This window comes from Bufo bufo, chromosome 8, assembly GCF_905171765.1.
Source record: "Bufo bufo chromosome 8, aBufBuf1.1, whole genome shotgun sequence".
In the NCBI taxonomy this organism is placed as follows: Eukaryota; Metazoa; Chordata; class Amphibia; order Anura; family Bufonidae; genus Bufo; species Bufo bufo.
In genome coordinates this window covers 24,278,176-24,296,912 of record NC_053396.1, presented here as the reverse complement: position 1 = coordinate 24,296,912, position 18,737 = coordinate 24,278,176, and the positions used below count along the sequence as shown (strand labels likewise).

The 18,737-nt window shown below is 44.9% G+C and overlaps 1 protein-coding gene across 1 annotated transcript; it reads right to left on the bottom strand.

The window, feature by feature from the left end:
- Window positions 1-612: 612 nt before the first annotated feature.
- LOC120977291 (ficolin-1-like) lies at window positions 613-17,003 on the bottom strand. Its single transcript, XM_040405146.1, has 9 exons — window positions 16,879-17,003; window positions 14,647-14,760; window positions 12,295-12,348; window positions 11,579-11,614; window positions 8,988-9,017; window positions 6,440-6,567; window positions 5,483-5,612; window positions 2,203-2,337; window positions 613-971 (listed from the first exon to the last, which is right to left on the bottom strand). The coding sequence occupies exons 1-9, from the start codon at window positions 16,946-16,948 to the stop codon at window positions 727-729; spliced, it is 942 nt and encodes a 313-aa protein (XP_040261080.1). The 5' UTR covers window positions 16,949-17,003; the 3' UTR covers window positions 613-726.
- Window positions 17,004-18,737: the final 1,734 nt, after the last annotated feature.

The window sequence follows — 18,737 nt, the reverse complement described above, 5'->3', positions numbered from 1 at the left end:
TGTGAATCCTACTTTCACTTTGTGCCGGTCCTCTAATAACCCTTATCTCTAATTTACTAAGAGGTCATAAACTCTTATTTAAGCCACATTCTTATCAGAATGACAAGAACTGAGCTATAATAAGTGTTCATAATGTCAGAGATCAGGAGCCCATCTGCTCCCCAACTGACGAAAAAGACAGAAAATCCAGATCCCTTTATTAGAGCATCTCAGCTCTGTACAGAAAAAAGGATTCCATATTTTTAATAAAGACCAACTGAAAAAATTATTTTTAGTGAGTATAATGAACAAATAAAAAAATTGCCCCCAAAGGTGTACATAGCCTTTAAGTAACAAGACACCGCGGCCCAGATTTACTAATTTAAAAGATGGAGTAAGCTTAGACAGGCGGCTAAGGCGGCACATTGGCTCAGGCTAGATGATAAATGTGGAGCAGGGCTAGACACTCTTCTCTGACTCTGTACCAACTATTGGTTGTTTATGCTGAGACAAAATTTATGCAGGAATTGTGGCGCAATTTGGGGGCAAAATAGTGAATCGTATGCCCCTCCTTTTTTTGAAGCCCCACCCTTTCTGCTAAGCTCCACCCACTTGTCGAACATGTCAGAAAAAGTGTGGAAATGGTCCTATATATCAACATATTGCAATCTATTGCGTTTTCAGCTGGAGGTCCTCCTTTCAGTTCTTGCCTTGTTTTGTTTTTTTCCACTTTATATTGGTGTGATCTTACTGGACGGGTCTGATCTTCATTTCCGAGAATTTATAGGAGTAATTGAAACCCTTTCCATAGGCCCAGTTGATTCCATTGGCATACGAGGCGTGCTGTCCGCCCAGATAAAGTCCATTTAGGTTTGAGTGATGGCACTTGTAGTACCACCAGCCGCCTTTGTATAGGGTGGCACATTTTTCTGCAGTTAAATCTTTATCCTTTGTGCTAAATGGCTGGTCTGCGTGAACGTCCATTGCATTACCTGAAAAAATCTGTGTAGTGAATCATTCAGATTGTAATTTATAATTATATTTATATTATATGTATATTGTAATTTAATATAATGTATTTCTTCTGAGTGCTATATAAAAATTTCACTGGGGCCTAAGAGACTGAATTTGCCAGCCATGGACTACTCCAGGAGGTAGCAGTCTGGTTGGTTCCCTGCAGCAAACTCCAGATCCCACTGCCCGTTACAGCATGTCTGGGCCCCTCTGATAACAATGCCTGTCTTACGACCAGGTGGTTTAGTGTTGTCATCATGACACATCCAAATTTCCATCCACCTCGTATATATAGACTATCAATGTGTAAATTTGGGGGTTCAGCAGAAAGAAGGGGCTGTGGTGCTCATGGATCTGAGTTGCGGTACAAATCTAGAAGGCAGTGCACCAGTTATTGCAGTGTAGGGGCAATGACAATAACATATTGATGGCATCAGTCAACTTCTTGATCGTAGTCTGTAAGAGACAGGGGGTCATGGTACGCTAAGTGTGTCACTGGCATATTTTTCCATTGCCTTGCCCTCTTAACAGTCCTTGACCCCTTTTGTGCCCCCACCCCCTCTAGGTACACTCGTGTGCAAGGGCTGCTTCTAATGACATAGCATCTCAGCACCACATACATTTAAAGTACATGGAGGACTGCATGACCCTGTAATCTTATGCCTGTGGCGTAATTTCAATGTATTGGCGCATGCGCAGCACTCATCGGCGCTTCTGGGCAAACAGAAGGAGTTGCTCCAAATAACAATCTATGGCTTGGGCACAAGATGCCTGGCCCTGTCAATGAAGGAGAAAGTGGGGGTGGCCATAGGTTCAGGGCCATAACGATATGGTGCCGCCCCTTGGTGCATCAATAGGTTAATCTGAAAACTAAGAAAAACATGACTCTGGACGGAAAGAGATAAATATGGCATTGTTTACTCAGCAGGGTCAACCCCAACTGTCTAGATCTGGTTCCGGTGGGTTAATCCTGCTGATGAATGCCCTTTAAATATAGGACGAAGATAAAACTCTCCGCCGTGCTCTGTCCTATGGCAACACGGGGCCACCAGAGCACAAAGCATGGGGCACAGGCTAAGGAGCTCATCTCATACAGCCCCTGCCACCAAAGTTATCTTGGATAAAAAGGTTGGCCCCAAAAAACATCTGTGTCCCAAATGACATTTGTTTCGTGAAAACGCGACCTGATCTTGCTCCACAGCTTCTTACCGGCGTTGCCTTCTTTGAAGTCCCCAAGTAACAACTTATAACTTTTATCTTCTCCCAGGACCTGGAAAGACGCATACTTGGCGTAATGCTTTGTGTTTTCAAAATCTTGAAGATCAATCCGCATTTCCCATGTGCCTGTGAGAAGATAATGGTGGAGGTTACAGGGCGCTAAATACTAGGAAACATATACCGGACGTTGCGGGTGAATGGACCAATATGACGTAAAACCATGGTGGAGCTGGCGGTAATACATTTCATAACTCGCGGGAAAAGGGGGTAAATCAGCGCTACCTGCAGCACTTTTTCTGATACATGGCTCCAAAACCTCTGCATAGACCTAGAGTTAAAGGGGCTGCGTCATCATTGCTATTGCGATTTACGGCGGACCAATAAGAAGGCTTGGTGGTGGCCGGACCCGGCACTGACAGTCACCACTTTGCCGGCCTTGTGTTAGGCTTTGTTTTATGTGGGGCCCGCACCTATCAGACAATGGGGGCATATCCTAGCGATATGCCCCCATTGTCTGAGATGGGAATACCCCTTTAAAGGGGTTGTCTGGCAGGCAAATGGCTTAAAAAGGGTTTCGCCATGATTGATAAGGCATCATCTAGTACATGATAATCTCTTTCTAACAAAGCTAGAACCAGCCCTGTACCTCATATGGATCCAGAGATCCTTTTGCTCCAATTGATCTGCTAGATTCTCTTCAGACTGGCAGGGGCATGTCCTTTCTAAGGGTGGGTGTCCTTTCTGCTGCAGGTCGCTCCCTATTATAGCTCAAGGAATATGTCCTTTAGGCTGCAACTCTCTTCCTATCACAGCTCAGGGGTTGTGCCCTTTCTGCTGCTGCTCTCTCCCTATCACAGCTCAGGGAGTGTGTCCCCTGCTACTGCTTTGTCCCTATCATAGCTCAGGGGTTGTGCCCTTTCTGCTGCAGCTCTCTCCCTATCACAGCTCAGGGAGTGTGTCCCCTGCTACTGCTTTGTCCCTATCATAGCTCAGGGGTTGTGCCCTTTCTGCTGCAGCTCTCTCCCTATCACAGCTCAGGGAGTGTGTCCCCTGCTACTGCTTTGTCCCTATCACGACTTTCGGGAGTCTGTCCTTTCTGCTGCAGCTCTCCCTATCGCAGCTCAGGTTCTGCTGCAGCTCTCTCCCTATCACAGCTCAGGGAGTGTGTCCCTTCTGCTACTGCTTTGTCCCTATCACGACTTTCGGGAGGCTGTCCTTTCTGCTGCAGCTCTCTCCCTATCGCAGCTCAGGTTCTGCTGCAGCTCTCTCCCTATCACAGCTCAGGGAGTGTGTCCCTTCTGCTACTGCTTTGTCCCCATCACGGAACGGAATCCACATCCGCATTTTTGGGATCCGCATCCGTTTTTTCAGGATCTGTTTTTTCGAGATCCGCATTTCCGTTCCTGAAAAAAATAGAACATGTCCTATTCTTGTCTGCAATTGCGGACCAGAAAAGGCATTTTCTATTATAGTGTCTGTGATGTGCGGTCCGCAAATTGCGGATCGCACATTGCAGGTGTCCGTGTTTTGCGGATCTGCAAAACACTAACGGACGTGTGAATGGACCCTTACATGAGTATCACTGTTGGCAGCAATACTCCCTTCCCCCTGTTCCCCTGTTGTGCCGCCGCAAACCTTTGCTGTAAAATACATTGAGAGGACCCATGAGCTTGCACTCGGGAGGTTCTCTCTATTATGTATGTGCGTGCAGCGGAATTTTGCAGGGGAACGGGGTGTAGGAGTACAGATATATAAAGTAGCAATCCAGACTCCATGTCAGCAGTAATACTCATGTAGTACTGCAATTAAAAGTGCTTAAATGGCATCTGTCAGCAGTTTTGTACCTATGACACTGGCTGACCTGTTACATGTGCACTTGGCAGCTGAAGGCATCTGTGTTGGTCCCATGTTCATATGTGCCCGCATTGCTGAGAAAAATGAAGTTGTAATATATGCAAATGAGCCTCTAAGAGCAACGGGGGCGTTACCATTACACCTAGAGGCTCTGCTCTCTCTGCAACTGCCGTGCCCTCTGCACTTTGATTGACTTTAGGAGAACCCAGGACCAGTTGTGATGACATTTACACTCTCTGGTCCTGGCAATCAAAATGGAGAGGGAACAGCAGTTACACAGAGAGCAGAACCTCTAGGTGTAATGGTAACGCCCTCGTTGCTCCTAGAGGCTCATTTGCATATATTAAAACATCATTTTTCTCAGCAATGCGGGCACATAGGAACATGGGACCAACACGGATGCCTTCAGCTGCCAAGTGCACATGCAACAGGTCAGTCAGTTTCATAGGCACAAAACTGCTGACAGATGCCCTTTAATCACAATTTCTTGTTGGCTCCCGGAAAAAAAAGACCCTCAAAAGAGTTGCCAAATTTCTCATGCAGCGAATGGAGGGCTGCCCTCTATGAGTTCCAACTGTACACTTCCCTAGTCCCCATACATGCTGTGAGGGGGCGTGCAGCGTCACAAAAATGGGTGCGACTAAAGAGGCAGGTCTACACAGGAAAGCGGGTAGAGTTCTGGAAAAACTGTCCATGCCCACAAGAAAGTACCGGCGCCATGCTTTGCATGGGGCATTCTGACCATTACCGCAAGCCAACTTCAAGCCATCAAGGTCCCAGATTTCTTTTTAAATAATGAAAGAAGATGAGACCCTGGTCTCTCTCAACACAGGAAACACTTCTCAAGATACATTATGACATTAAAGGGGTTCTCCGAGACTGGGAACCCCCTTTCTTATGGCTAAGCAGGATGCAAAAATAGACTCATCTGTCACTGGAGCTCCGGTTCCAGCGCTGAGCTCCTCTTCTGGTCCCCGCTGGACTAGAAGTGTGACGAGCTATTGACACACACGTCACCACTGCCCGTCAATCAGAGACGTGTAGGCCTGGCACATGACTGCTGAGGCCACTGATTGGAACGTCACACTTCCAGTTCAGCTGTGGTCAAAGCGTAGGAGAAAGGAGCTCAGCTGGAACCAGAGCACTGGTGACATGTGTCTTTTTTTTTTTTACCCCTGCACCCTACCTGGCCATATGAAAGGGGGTTCCTGATAGCTCCTCTAAAGGGGATCTCCAGACTTAAAAAAAATTTTTTTTACAAAAATCTTTTGTACTGAGGAAACAATCTTTTGTCCACAACATAGGAGATTTGGGGATTTTCTAAAAAAAAACAAGCTAGAGAACCCCTTTAGTTTTAGACCCAGTTAGTTCATTGGGAAGCTAATGGTAGCCTGAGATGATAACTATCTGTTATTACCTGACGATGTCAGCATATAAAGATTGTCATTTCCAAGCCAAAACTCATTCAGACGACTGCCAAATCCATTCTTGTATGAGTTCCAGTCCCGGAAAAAGTAAACAGAGCCATCCCAGCGCCTCTGGAAAACCTGAAGACCACAGAGAGATTTTACTTAGAGCGTGCCTGAGATTTAAAAAAGAAAAGGAAATTGCCATAATGGCTGTGTATCATTGTAGAGTTATAACTATGAAGGAACAGGTATTTTTTGAGCTGAGCTCCCCTAAAGTCTTTTACAGCCATATTATTCCCCTCTTCAGCTGCACAGCTAGATGCATTTCACTCAGAAGCAGGGGGCATTTCCCTTCTGTGAGGTCTGCCAGCACTGTACTGCTGTGACATCCTTTCTCTTACTTCCCACTATGCTCTGGAGCTCACAGAACGGATAAGAAGCAGGAAATCACATTACAGACTCACAGGAGGCTCCTATAAAAGCTGTGTAGAGGCAGTGCTTCTATCAGGCACAGCAGCTCAGCTCGCTCTGACACGCCCCTGCTTCCTGTTACCAGGGACAGATCTTGCCTGACAACAAGCACTGGACTGCAAATTAGGTGGAAGTGAGACCCCTAGTGGTCATGACTTTACAGCTTTTTTTCAGGCGGATGCAGGTAGATTTTTTAAATGAAGTTATTTAGAAATTTTCTAGTTACACCATTCTCTAGTAAATGAAATAAAATTACTGTACAGAAAGTATACTCACTCTTCAAAGTGGGATTAGAAGAGCATGGTTACTTCTTTCCAAAAACAGCACCACACTGGTGCACAGGTTGTGTGTGGTATTGCAGCTCCATTCGCTTGAAAGGAGCTGAGGTGGACTAACAGACACAACCCATGGACAGAGGTGGTGCTGTTTTTGGAATAAAGCAGCCATGCTTTTCTAATCTTGGACAATCCCCTTTAATTATGAAATATACTTACAATCCAGCCGCCCCCGTCAGTATGCATATCACACAGAACCTTTAGCGGCTTCTGGCTCTCTGGGTATATTGTGTACCAGTCACTTAGCACTTCACCCCGCTCCAGTAATTCCTTGCAGTTTTTTGCAGCTGAGAAGAATAGACGGATAAAGAAAATGTAGTCCACGGATGATGAGTTTATATCCACCAGCTCAGTGGCACTGCTGGAAGCTATGCCATTAGGGTTGCCACCCAGCCGGTAACGCACCGGCCAAGCCGATAATTTAGTGCCTCTGCCGGCAGCGGTAATTTTTTTCTCATTTTTAATTGCCAGTATTTTACAATAGCTATTACTATTACTTATGAGGACATTACTATTACTGGTGGCACTAATGGGGGCACTATTAATTCTGGGGGGCACTAATGGGGCACTGCTATTACTGGGGGAATTAATATTACTGGGGGGCTCTAATACGGGAATTATTAATTCTGTTGGGCACTAATTGGGGCATAAATATTATTGGGGGGCACTAATGGGAGCATTATTACTGGGGGTTTCTAAAAGGGGCACTATTAATTTTGGGGGGCACTAATGGAGGCATTATTAATAATGGCGGGCACTAATGGAGGCATTACTATTACTGGGGGCACTAACGGGAGCATTATTAATTCTGGGGGGCACTAATGGGGGAATTACTATTACTGGGGGGGCACTAATTAGGACATAACTATTACTGGGGCACTAATGTGGGCACTATTAATTCTGGGGGGCACTAATGGGGGCATTGCTATTTCTGGGGGCATTAATATTACTGGGGGGCTCTAATAGGGGCACTATATACTATACTGTACAATATGATGTCAGATTTTTATTTTTTACATCAATGATGGCATAACCCCTTTAGGAGTCATGTGCCTTTCAATAATTGTGGCGCATCTGATGCCAGTGGGGGATAAATGTCCTAATGCCAGTCTTAATGACATGTTTGCTAAAAACTGGTGTTTTATATGCAGTACCCCAGAGCTTGGGGATATCTGCAAATTGTTTATTTCATTATGTTATTTAAAGGGCTTCTGTCACCCCCCAAACACCAATTTTCAGTTTTTGACTTAATATATTTGCTAATGTTTACAGATTCGATATAGGGGCGTTTTTTCAGACAGAGGATGCGGCGGCTACTAGCAAGTCCGCCCAACTTGCTGGTAGTGAAGAAATTTACATATCACTAAAGTCCGATTTTTACTGAAATTACACCACAGCCTGAGGTAAGAGGGGTTAATATCGAATCTGTAAACATTAGCAAATATATTAAGTCAAAAACTGAAAATTGGTGTTTGGGGGGTGACAGAAGCCCTTTAATGTTATGTCATGCTATGTATTGCACCCAGTATAACCGTGTATGGATGGCACAGTCGGGGTTAACAATCCTGACTCAGCACTTGCAGGAGGTTGGGTGGGGACCCAGGATCTGTCTCCAGCTCAATTAGTCAGTTGAGACTGGAGTTTAGAAGGTAGAGGAAGCTGTGACTGGTGCTTCCTCTTCTTAGGCCCAAATAGCTTCAGAGGCTAACAGATCTCTGCATGATCTGCAGAAGGAGTAAGATGAAGGAGGGAACTAGAGAACCTACAGTCTGCATAGCCAAGTTAGACTTTACTGCTGTGAGGGTCCCTGTTAAGACACGCTTCACACTTTGACACAATCAGGCCAGTCATATCTATAAAACTCCTCTATCCCTCAGTGCACACTACAGCCACCATTGAAAGAGAACCATAGCGTGCCATCGATTCTGCAGGAACAGCCTTGAGACAGATAGAGAGGAAAGAGAGCCATAACATCCTTGCCTAAATCCATACATCGTTATCTGTGGAACTGTGTTTTGCTATCTTTGGATGTACTACAACTTCTATTTTGCACTTCAGTGATGAGAGACGTTTATTCTGCTACATCTGGCCTGGTTTTCTGACTCCTATGCAATACGCCGGCCATTGCACTCTACACACCCTGCCTTGCACCCATACAGACACTTAACATCAAGGGCACCCTAGCTACCATCAGCAAGGAGCCCCAGAGCCAGGGTGTGTCCTCCTTTCACTACATGGCCCGAGGGAGTACCGGTGTGAGGAAAGCCGTCGTGATTGACTGTAACAGACAGAGCCACTACCACTCCCATCATCCGATCCGACTCCTCCTGGGCCCGATGCACATACATCAATGTTTATAAAAGGAGAAAGATTTGCCAAATTTATTTAAAGGAACAGGCCTCTTAATAAATACTGTAATGTCTGGGCACCAGAAACTGAAATTGATGCCATTTATGGGTCGTGTATATTCCCGATATAATTTCCGCCAAAATAATTATGGTGAATATGTCAGGCTATAGAGGCCCCGCCCATTGCACGAAGACACGCCTATTTTGTGAAGCCACACCCATTTCAAAATGCCACGAGCAGCAGAAAATCTGAAAGCTGCAATTTTTTTGAGGCAAAAAAAAAAATTGTGATTTTTGTTCGATGAACTATTCAGTAAATGCAGAGTGTCATGGAGGTACTACACGGTTCATCTACTTACCATACACGGACTCAGAGGATCCAGGGTCACCTGTTTTGAAGAAAACACAAGTTTTGTACATTAAGTTTTTAACCCTTAGGCCTCTTTCACATGAGCGCGTCCGGATAAAGTCCGGATGCGTTGCGGCAAACCTGTGCGAGTAGGTACGCAATTGCAGCCAGTTTTGACTGCGATTGCGTTCCATTGTTCAGTTTTTATCGCGCCGCTGCAATGCGTTTTGCACGCGCGTGATAAAAAAACTGAATGTGGTACCCAGACCCGAAATTCTTCACAGAAGTTCAGGTTTGGGTGTAGATTGTATTATTTTCCCTTATAACATGGTTATAAGGGAAAATAATAGCATTCTGAATACAGAATGCATAGTACAATAGCGCTGGAGGGGTTAAAAAAAAATAAAAAATTTAACTCACCTTAATCCACTTGTTCGCACAGCCGGCATCTCTTCTGTCTTCATCTGTGAGGAATAGGACCTTTGATGACGTCACTGCGTTCATCACATTGTCCATCACATGATCCATCACCATGGTGATGGATCATGTGATGGACCATGTGATCAGCGTAGTGACGTCATCAAAGGTCCTATTCCTCACAGATGAAGACAGAAGAGATGCCGGCTGCGCGAACAAGTGGACTAAGGTGAGTTAAATATATATTTTTTTTTAACCCCTCCAGCCCTATTGTACTATGCATTCTGTATTTAGAATGCTATTATTTTCCCTTATAACCATGTTATAAGGGGAAATAATAATGATCGGGTCCCCATCCTGATCGCCTCCTAGCAACCGTGCGTGAAAATCGCACCGCATCCGCACTTGCTTACGGATGCTTGTGATTTTCACGCAGCCCCATTCACTTCTATGGAGCCTGCGTTGCGTGAAAAATGCACAAAATAGAGCATGCTGCGATTTTCATGCAACGCACAAGTGATGCGTGAAAATCACCGCTCATGTGCACAGCCCCATAGAAATGAATGGGTCCGGATTCAGTGCGGGTGCAATGCGTGAGTTGAACGCATTGCACCCGCACGGAAAACTCGCCCGTGTTAAAGGGGCCTTATAGGACCTTGTGATTTTCCATTTTTGCGTTTGCATTTTTCACTCTCTGCTTTTCCAGGGCGATAACTTTTTTATTTTTCCGTTCACATAACCCTATGAGTGTTTTTTTTTTTATTGCGGGACAAGTTGCATTTTCTAATGCCACCATTTAATATTCCTTACAATGTAGTGGGAAGCTGGACGAAAAAAAATTCCAAATGGGGTCAAATTGGAAAAAAACGCAATTCTGCAATAGTTTTATGGGGTTTTTTTTATGCTGTTCCCTTACAGGTAAAAATGACGTGTTACTTTCATTCTCTAGGTCAGTACGATTACAGCGATACCACATTTGTATAGTTTTTCTTGTATTTTAATGCTGAAGAAAAAAAAAACTTTGTCGAAAATTCGTTTTTTCTTTTCGGCACCATATTATGACCCCTTCAACTTTTTTGTAGTTATGTGTCCGGAGCTGTGTTAGGGCTCATTTTTTCATTCATACCATGAATGTGTATGACTTTTTGATCATTTTTTATTACATTTTTTGAGGGAGGTGAAGCAAGAAAATAACAGCGAATTGATCAGCTTGACGATGCCCATAATATTTTTAAGATTGTTTATGTATTTTTTTATTTGATTTTGGGGAAAAGGAGTGATTTGAATTTTTATATAATTTTTTTTTTCATTTTTTTTATATTTTTAAAAATATATTTTTTTAAACACTTTTTAATAGTTCCCCTAGGGCAAGCAATCATCTATGAGAATGACGCTATTGGGGTCATTTATCAAACTGGTGTAAAGTAGAACTGGCTTAGTTGCCCAGAGCAACTAATCAGATTCCTCCTTTCATTTTCCAAAAGAAGCTGTCAAAAATGAAAGGTGAAATCTGATTGGTTTCTATGGGCAACTAAGCCAGTTCTACCTCACACCAGTTTGATAAATGACCCCCTGTGTTCCTATGAAGCTCTGCCACAGGTAGGGGCTCTATAGGAACTAATGTGCAGCAGCCTCGTATCATTCAGGAGGACCGAGGTTACCGCACTCACCATCCAATTCCCCCGATCCTCGCTAGGGGAAGCTGCTGCAGGGCCCGGGAGCGCGCGCTCCCGGGTTTTTGCGTTCTCAGATGCCGTGGTCAAGCTCGCCTACATTAGTACCAGGTGTGTGTTGTTTAAAACAGCTCATAACTGGGCGCCATCTTTAAAGTCCCGCCCAGTGCGGTACATGAAGGGGTTAAAGGGCTTTTGGATTTTTTTGGGCCATAGCAACCAATTACAGCGCATCTTTCATTTTCAGAAGCACTATTAGAAGTGAAAGCTGTGCTCTGATTGGTTGCTATGTGCGACAAAGCCAGATTTTCTTTGAGACTGTTTCATAAATCTGCCGCTTGTCAGCGCAACTCTCCGCAGCGACCAATCAGATGAATCCTTTTTCTAATTTATATTCAAAATGAAAAGTGACAGCCAAAGCTCTATTCTCCACTGGAGCGTTCACACAAGAATTGGGGAGGGGAATTTATCAAAAATGTCTCAAAAATATTGGAATTACTCCACGACTTACCTTTTTGCCCCTTTTCGCCTTTGGAGCCGTCAACACCTATCCCAAAGCAAAAAATATATATATACGTTAAGAAAACAGATGACCATCCGAAAATGAAAGGGGTTGTCCCATGGAAAAAAAAACGCTGCCTTGATTTGTTCCTATGTTATTCCTCCTGGAAATGTATGAATAAATTGACCACTGGGAGTTGTCATTCCCCTTGTCCTTAAAGGGGTTGTCCGGGCTTTTACCATTCAGGATAGGTCATCAGTATCAGATCGGGGGGGGGGGGCTGACACCCACCGATCAGCTGTACGAGGAGACGGCACGCAGTGTGGACGTGCCGTCTCCCGTCTCTATTCCAGCGAACAGGAAGAGAGAAGGGAGACAGCATGTGCGCACTGCGCTCGCCATCTCCTCATACAGCCGGGTGTCAGACCCCCGCCGATATGATATTGATCATCAATATTAAAAGAAACGGAGAACCCCTTTAAACAGTATGACTCTGTCAGTACTGATTGGACTGTGTCACAGTGTGTAGGGGTAGGGAGATTTCCCACTGACAAGGAGAATACCCAGTGGTCAACTAATGAATGCATTTCCAGGAGTAATAACAGAGGAGCAACGAACTGTCAGTGGTTATGATTGAAATATTTATATCATTACAAATGGACGTACGTCTTTACACGGGGATCTTTATATTTGAATCCTACGTAGACTATTACTTTCTTACTTACCCCTCACACCTGGAGGGCCGAGCTTCCCTGCGATGCCCTGAAGTCCATTGTCTCCTGAACGTTGACAGAACATACAATAAAATGGGCGTCAAGTCGGTAAAATTCACACAAAAATACTAGTCAAATTTTCAGGGGACAATGTGTGGAGACCCAAACGATGGAACCCTATGGCTCAGTGGAACCGGAGGAGGTCCGGTCCGGATGTTGCCTGTATTATGGCTGTGTAGATGAAGCCTTAAAAACTCTGGACATCCTTTTTATGACTGCATTTTACTCCTTTTGGGCTAAAAAAGTTTTTTTATTTTTTTTTGGTAGGTCTTTATGCCATGATTATTTGCAGCAACCGGGTCCGCAGGGGCAACACGTGAGGCTACGGTGGGCCGATGGGAGTAGTAGTAGTTTGTACTCACGGTTAGCAGAGCCTCCCTGGGCCGGCGTGCAGTGAGGAGGAGGACAGCACTAAATCCTCCGGGGCACTCTCTATTGCAGGGGACACCGGCCAGATAGAAGTTGAGGTGTCCTTGATGGTTGTAGGTGTTTAAGGTGCTTTTGCGGCTGGGCCCCTGTGTTGTTGTTCGTGACGCCAGCACCGTAAGGTGCAAATGTTCAGATGATGTAGAATAAGGAGACCGAGTTTCTTAACAAACTCCCAGAACTTTACTGAAGCTGATCCAATAGTCATTAATGTATGCAAAAGTCATTTACAGCAAGGCAGCTTTTACAGTATTTCAGATTAGTTCCCAGAAGTTGCATCAGGGGCAGTTTTCTATGACAATCAATCTTTCTCCCTTGTTTCTCCAGGCTGGAGGGATGGACTATCTCTGCTGTACTGTATAATCATATACTTCTGTATCCTCTCTAGGAATACTATATTCGGACAGGTGGCCTTTCTGTCCTTGGTTATGGTGGGCAGTTTGTAGCTTAGAATCTCTTTACCTAATGCAAAGGAGACTAGAGCCTGATAAACGACAGTTTCCTTCCTTTCCTTCCAATATTCTCACTCCCTCTCTGAGTTGCCTGGTTCCTCTGCAATCTTTCCCTTCTATGGGCTGGTACATGGAACTAACTATGGAGTTTAAATAACTCTCCAAAATGGCTGCTGAAGTCAGACATCACACACTGACCTTCTTCTCCTTCTTCTCTGTGCTGTGTGTAGGGCGGAGTCAGCCCTGGGAGGCTTGTTAGACCCTCCCCCTCCCTATGCAACTTTATTGGAGCTGATATACAAGCACAATTTACATGAAACACAATCACAGTATTTGCAGTTGTGTTTCAGGAAATCGAACATCATATAGAACATGACAATCTCTTTCTAAGAAAGCGAGAACCAGCCCTGGACCTCACATGGATACACAGATCTCCACGTTCATTGCTCCGCTAGATTTATATCAAGGGGAGTGTCTTTTCTAAGAGGGCGTGTCCAAGTTCTCCCTATCACAGCTCAGGAGGCAGTTGAAGGATGAAACTGAGCATGTGCGACCATCTCAGTGAGAAGGTCAAAGAAATAAGAAACAGCAGGTGGCGCTATACAGATACATATTACTGAATATCTCAGTGGCTATGCCAAATTTTTAATTACATGCAATTACAAAAGTATTCAGATCCAGGCGCTGATTTGAAAACTGTAGAATATTTTCTGCGGGACAACCCCAGTCATTTCTGAGATACAGGGTTACAAATCAGTCTGTCAGTTTCTCTTTTCTTTGAATCCCTGATGGCTCATGTGTAGCTCTTGTCTCTGATCTCCTGACCTCATAAACACTCCTTATAGCTTTGATAAGAATATGGATTAAATAGGTGTTTATGAGGTCAAGACATCAGAGATAAGAGCTACACATGAGCCATCAGATGATGGGGGTATTAAAGAAACTGCAAACAGACTGATTTTTAACCCTGTATCTCCGAAACGCCTGAACATTTTTAATAAAGAACAATTGGAAAAAAAAAAATTCGGCCCAAAATGAGTCAAATGCAATCCTAAATCATAGGGGTTCTCCTAAGATTTAAATTAATCCACAGGGTAGGTCAAAAAAGTATGCTTGCTGGGACACCCACTAATCATTAAAACAAGGACCCTTTGCCCCCCCCCCCCCCCCATGTGAATGGAGAAGCAGTTGAGCATGCATACTGCTGCTGCTCCATTCATCTCGATAGAACTACTGAAAAGAAACCGAGTGACATTGTGCCTACATGACCTCCACCCCATTTATACAGGTGGAGGACACAAGACCTCCATTCTTAGGATCAGGTGGGGGTCTTAGCAGTGGGTAGGTGATACTTATAAATCCTGGGTGCAATACATACCCCCAGTCTTTAACCAGTATAGACTTTCCAGGTCGGGATGCCACTTACCTTTTGCTCCAGGTGACCCAACTTCTCCTTTTTGGCCAGGAGATCCAGGAAAGCCTGGGCACCCTCTGAGTATGGTCAGTTTGTCGGTGTCTCCAATTCCTAAAATCTTCACTTCTGTGACCAGACATAGAGATGGTCAACATTAACCCTAGACCAAGCAAATTTTGGAGACAATGCTTTTGTTTTTACCACCCTGGATTCAAATAGTCATATACATGTGCGCTTAGCAGCTGAAGACATCTGTGTTGGTCCCATGTTCCTATGTGCCCGCATTGCTGAGAAAAATTAAGTTTTAATATATTCAAATGAGCCTCTAGGAGCAATGGGGGCGTTACCGTTACACCTAGAGGCTGAGCTCTCTCTGCAACTGCTGCTCCCTCTCCACTTTGATTGACAGGGCCAGGCAGTGTAAACATCACACCTGATCCTGTCAATCAAAGTGTGGCAGTTGCAGTGAGAGCAGAGCCTCTAAGTGTAATGGTAACGCCCCCGTTGCTCCTAGAGGCTCATTTGCATATATTAAAACATCCTTTTTCTCAGCAATGCGGACACATATGAACATGGGACCAACACAGATGTCTTCAGCGGCCAAGAGCACATGCAACAGGTCAGCCAGTGTCATAGGTACAAAACTGCTGACAGATGCCCTTTAAGGCCTCATGAACATGGCTGTAGTTTCAGTCTGCATCCAATCCACTTTTTTTTGCGGATCCATTCATCTCCGCGACCCCGCCAAAAAAATAGAGCATTTTCAATTCTTGTCCATTTTGCAGACAAGAATAAGACTTTTTTCTAGATGGGGGAGGGCGGAGCGGGGAAGGAAAGGCGGCATGCTCACAACTGGGATCCGTGCTTTGTGGATCCGTGATTTGCGGACCGCAAAACACTTACAGCCGTGTGCATGAGGACTACAGTTTCATATAATGTACTGAAGAAAAAAAAAATCTGTGGGGTAGAAATGAAAAAACACCCCCGCAAATTATGCCTTATTTTTTTTATTTCGTTTTTACAGCGTTCATGGTGCGGTAAAAATGACATAAAGCATTTACTCCATGGGTCAGTACGATTCCAACCGTAGATAATCTTTATTATGTTTTAATATTTTACCAAAAATGTAAAATCCTCTAAAAAAAACCTAAAATAAATAGCTTTTTTAAATTTTTCGCCAATGGAGGTGTGTGAGGACTTGGCAAGGAGTAGTTTTTATTGATACCATTTTTGGGTGTATACAACAAAAAGGTGATAAAAAAACAACAATTCTGGCATTGGAGATTTTTTTTGGGCTTTATATTGTTCACCACACATGATAAATAACAGGATATTTCAACGGGGGTCTCCAGTACTTCGATATTGATGGCTTGGCATTAGGATAGTTTATTAAAGGGGTTGGTCCCTTCTCATACATTGGTGGCATATTGCTAGGATATGCCACCAATGTCTGACAGATGGGACGCTGCCTCGGCTATTTCCGTCAGCCCCATAGAGTGGTGGCGCTCTTGCGCAGCCACCCTCCTTTCATTTCTATGGGACTGCCAAAAAAAACTGAGCAGTCCCACAGAAAAGAAATCAGAAGCCCCATAGAAATGGATGGGAAGCGCACAGCGCAAGAGCGGCCGCCGTTCCATTCACTTCTATGGGGCTGACGGAAATAGCCGAGCCAGCGTTCTAGAGATAGGTGCGGGTCCCACCTCTATCAGACATTGGTGGCATATCCTAGCAATATGTACGAGATGGGACCAGGGGGGCACCTAGCCTTTCTGCTGCCTGAGGCGGAAACTGAAATGGTGCCCCTCCCTCCCTAATGCCCTTCCTTTTAGCCCATGGCCCTTCGGCTGCCCCTCTCTTGCCCCTACCTGGTGCTGCCTGAGGCGATCGCCTCACCTGGCCTCATTGGTGGTGCACCCCTGGATGGGGCCAACCCCTTTAATATCAGATCGGTGGGGGTCTGGCACATGGCACCACCACCGAGCAGTTGTTTTGAGATGGCACCAGAAACTTTACAATGGATGCTTGTGCTTCCAGTTCTGTCCACTGTATAGTTTTTGGTGAGGGGTACCAAGTGTCGGACCCCCTGAGGATAGGCCATTAATATCTGCATTCCAGAAAAAGCCTTCAATAATACTATTGCCTGAGCGCACATACAGAAATGCGCTATTCCAGTTCATGGTATCAACACCAGTACTTTTATTACTGGCTAAACCAGAAACCCGTATAAATGTAGGAAAGCCTCACCTGGACATGAATTGTCAGCAGCAGAGAAGGCGACCACCGTCCAGATCACAGCAAACCATGGAATCCACATACTGATCTGATCTGCAGACCTTCTCTCTCTCAGATCCCGGGATGCGAGGAGCAGGTCCTCTTATAGATCTCCTCGTGTCTGTCCCTCCCCTTCTGATTCCGTCATCAGGATATAAACAGCACAAGACCAAGCTAAAAAACATAATAAATCATCTCTCAGGATGCTTCACCAGGGCTGGAAATAAAGGAGACATTAGTGGGATCCAAATAAGATCCCGGAATTAAACTTCTATATTAGACAATTGCATAACGAGCAATTCCCCAAAATACTTCTCCCTTTAGGACTATGAGCAATCTGACAATATAGCAGGGCAGATATCAAGTTCTCTGCAACCTAATGGCAGAAAGAATAGTTTTAAACATCATTTTCACACTGGTGGCAGCAGGTTCCCCCCGCCGGAACAGCGTGCCGGATCCGTGCTAACACTAGCCCACCGTGCCGCCGGAGCTATAATGGGGCGGGCCGGAGGTTCGGCCGCAGCCTGGCAAACAACCGAGAGGCGTCCGGACAAAAAACGCAGCATGCTGTTGTCCGGCATGTTTGCCGTGCTGTGGCCGGACTTCCGGCGGCACGGTAGGCTAGCGTTAGCACAGATCCAGCAGGCTTTTCCCCTGCCGGACCCCGCTACCGCAAGTGTGAAAGTAGCCTAAAAAGTATGATCCAAAACATCCATCACATGGTAAGGCCTCGTTGTTCTGGTCCGCATCCAAGCCGCAGTTTTTGCGGGTCGGGTGCGGACCCATTCACTTCAATGGGGCCGCAAAAGATGCGGACAGCACTCCGTGTGCTGTCTGCATCTGTTGCGCCGTTCCGTGGCCCCGCAAAAAAATATATAGCATGTCCTATTCTTGTCCATTTTGCGGACAAGAATAGGCATTTCTACAATGGGCCGCCCGTTCCGTTCCGCAAATCGCAGAAGGCACACGGGCGGACCGCAAAAAACTGAACGGTCGTGTACATGAGGCCTAAGCGATATGTAAGCAAGAACAAAACCAAGAAAGAAAAGAACGACCCCCCCCCCCTCTCCTCTCCGTGAATGAAACCCATCCAATCCTTGGAGATCCCCTTTAATTTTATATTATTTCGATGCTTTAAAAACATGGAGGACTCTACGTGTTTTTACTAATGCTCGCCTTTCCTGTAGGACATATAGTTCTAACAACATTTTGGGAAAACAATGTGCTCTTATTGGCGTCCACAGCTCCTGACCATCAGTTGACGTTCACCAATGATCTCATGACCTTCTGATCACCCTACAGCTTCTATTTCCACAACACGGCCAAAGAATAGATAGATGCCTGTTCTCTGGTACCAGAGGGTTGTATTTACCCGAAACTCCTTGCTTAGACATGCCTAATGTCATCTATCCTGCAGATAAGCCTTCAAATAATCTGCAAGTATCTGCCTGGGTTAACCCTTAGGATACTGGAGGTTTTTTCATTTTTGAATTTTCATTTTTCTTCTCTTTTCCTTGAGCCATAACTTTTTTCTGGTCACATAGCTGTACGAGGGACAGGTTGTACTTTCTAATGCCACCATTAATGATGGCATAAAATGCAGTGGGAAGCGGTAAAACAATTCCAAATGGGGTGGAATTGGAAAAAAACGCAATTCCTCCACCGTTTTACGGGTTTTGTTCCCACGGAGATTTGTTTAGGGCAAAACTGACCCATGCCCTTCATTCTCTGGGTCAGTACGATTACAGCGATACCCCATATGTATAGGTTCTTTATGTCTAAATAGTGTAAAAATTAATTTTAACTTTGATAAATGTTATTATTTTTTTTAC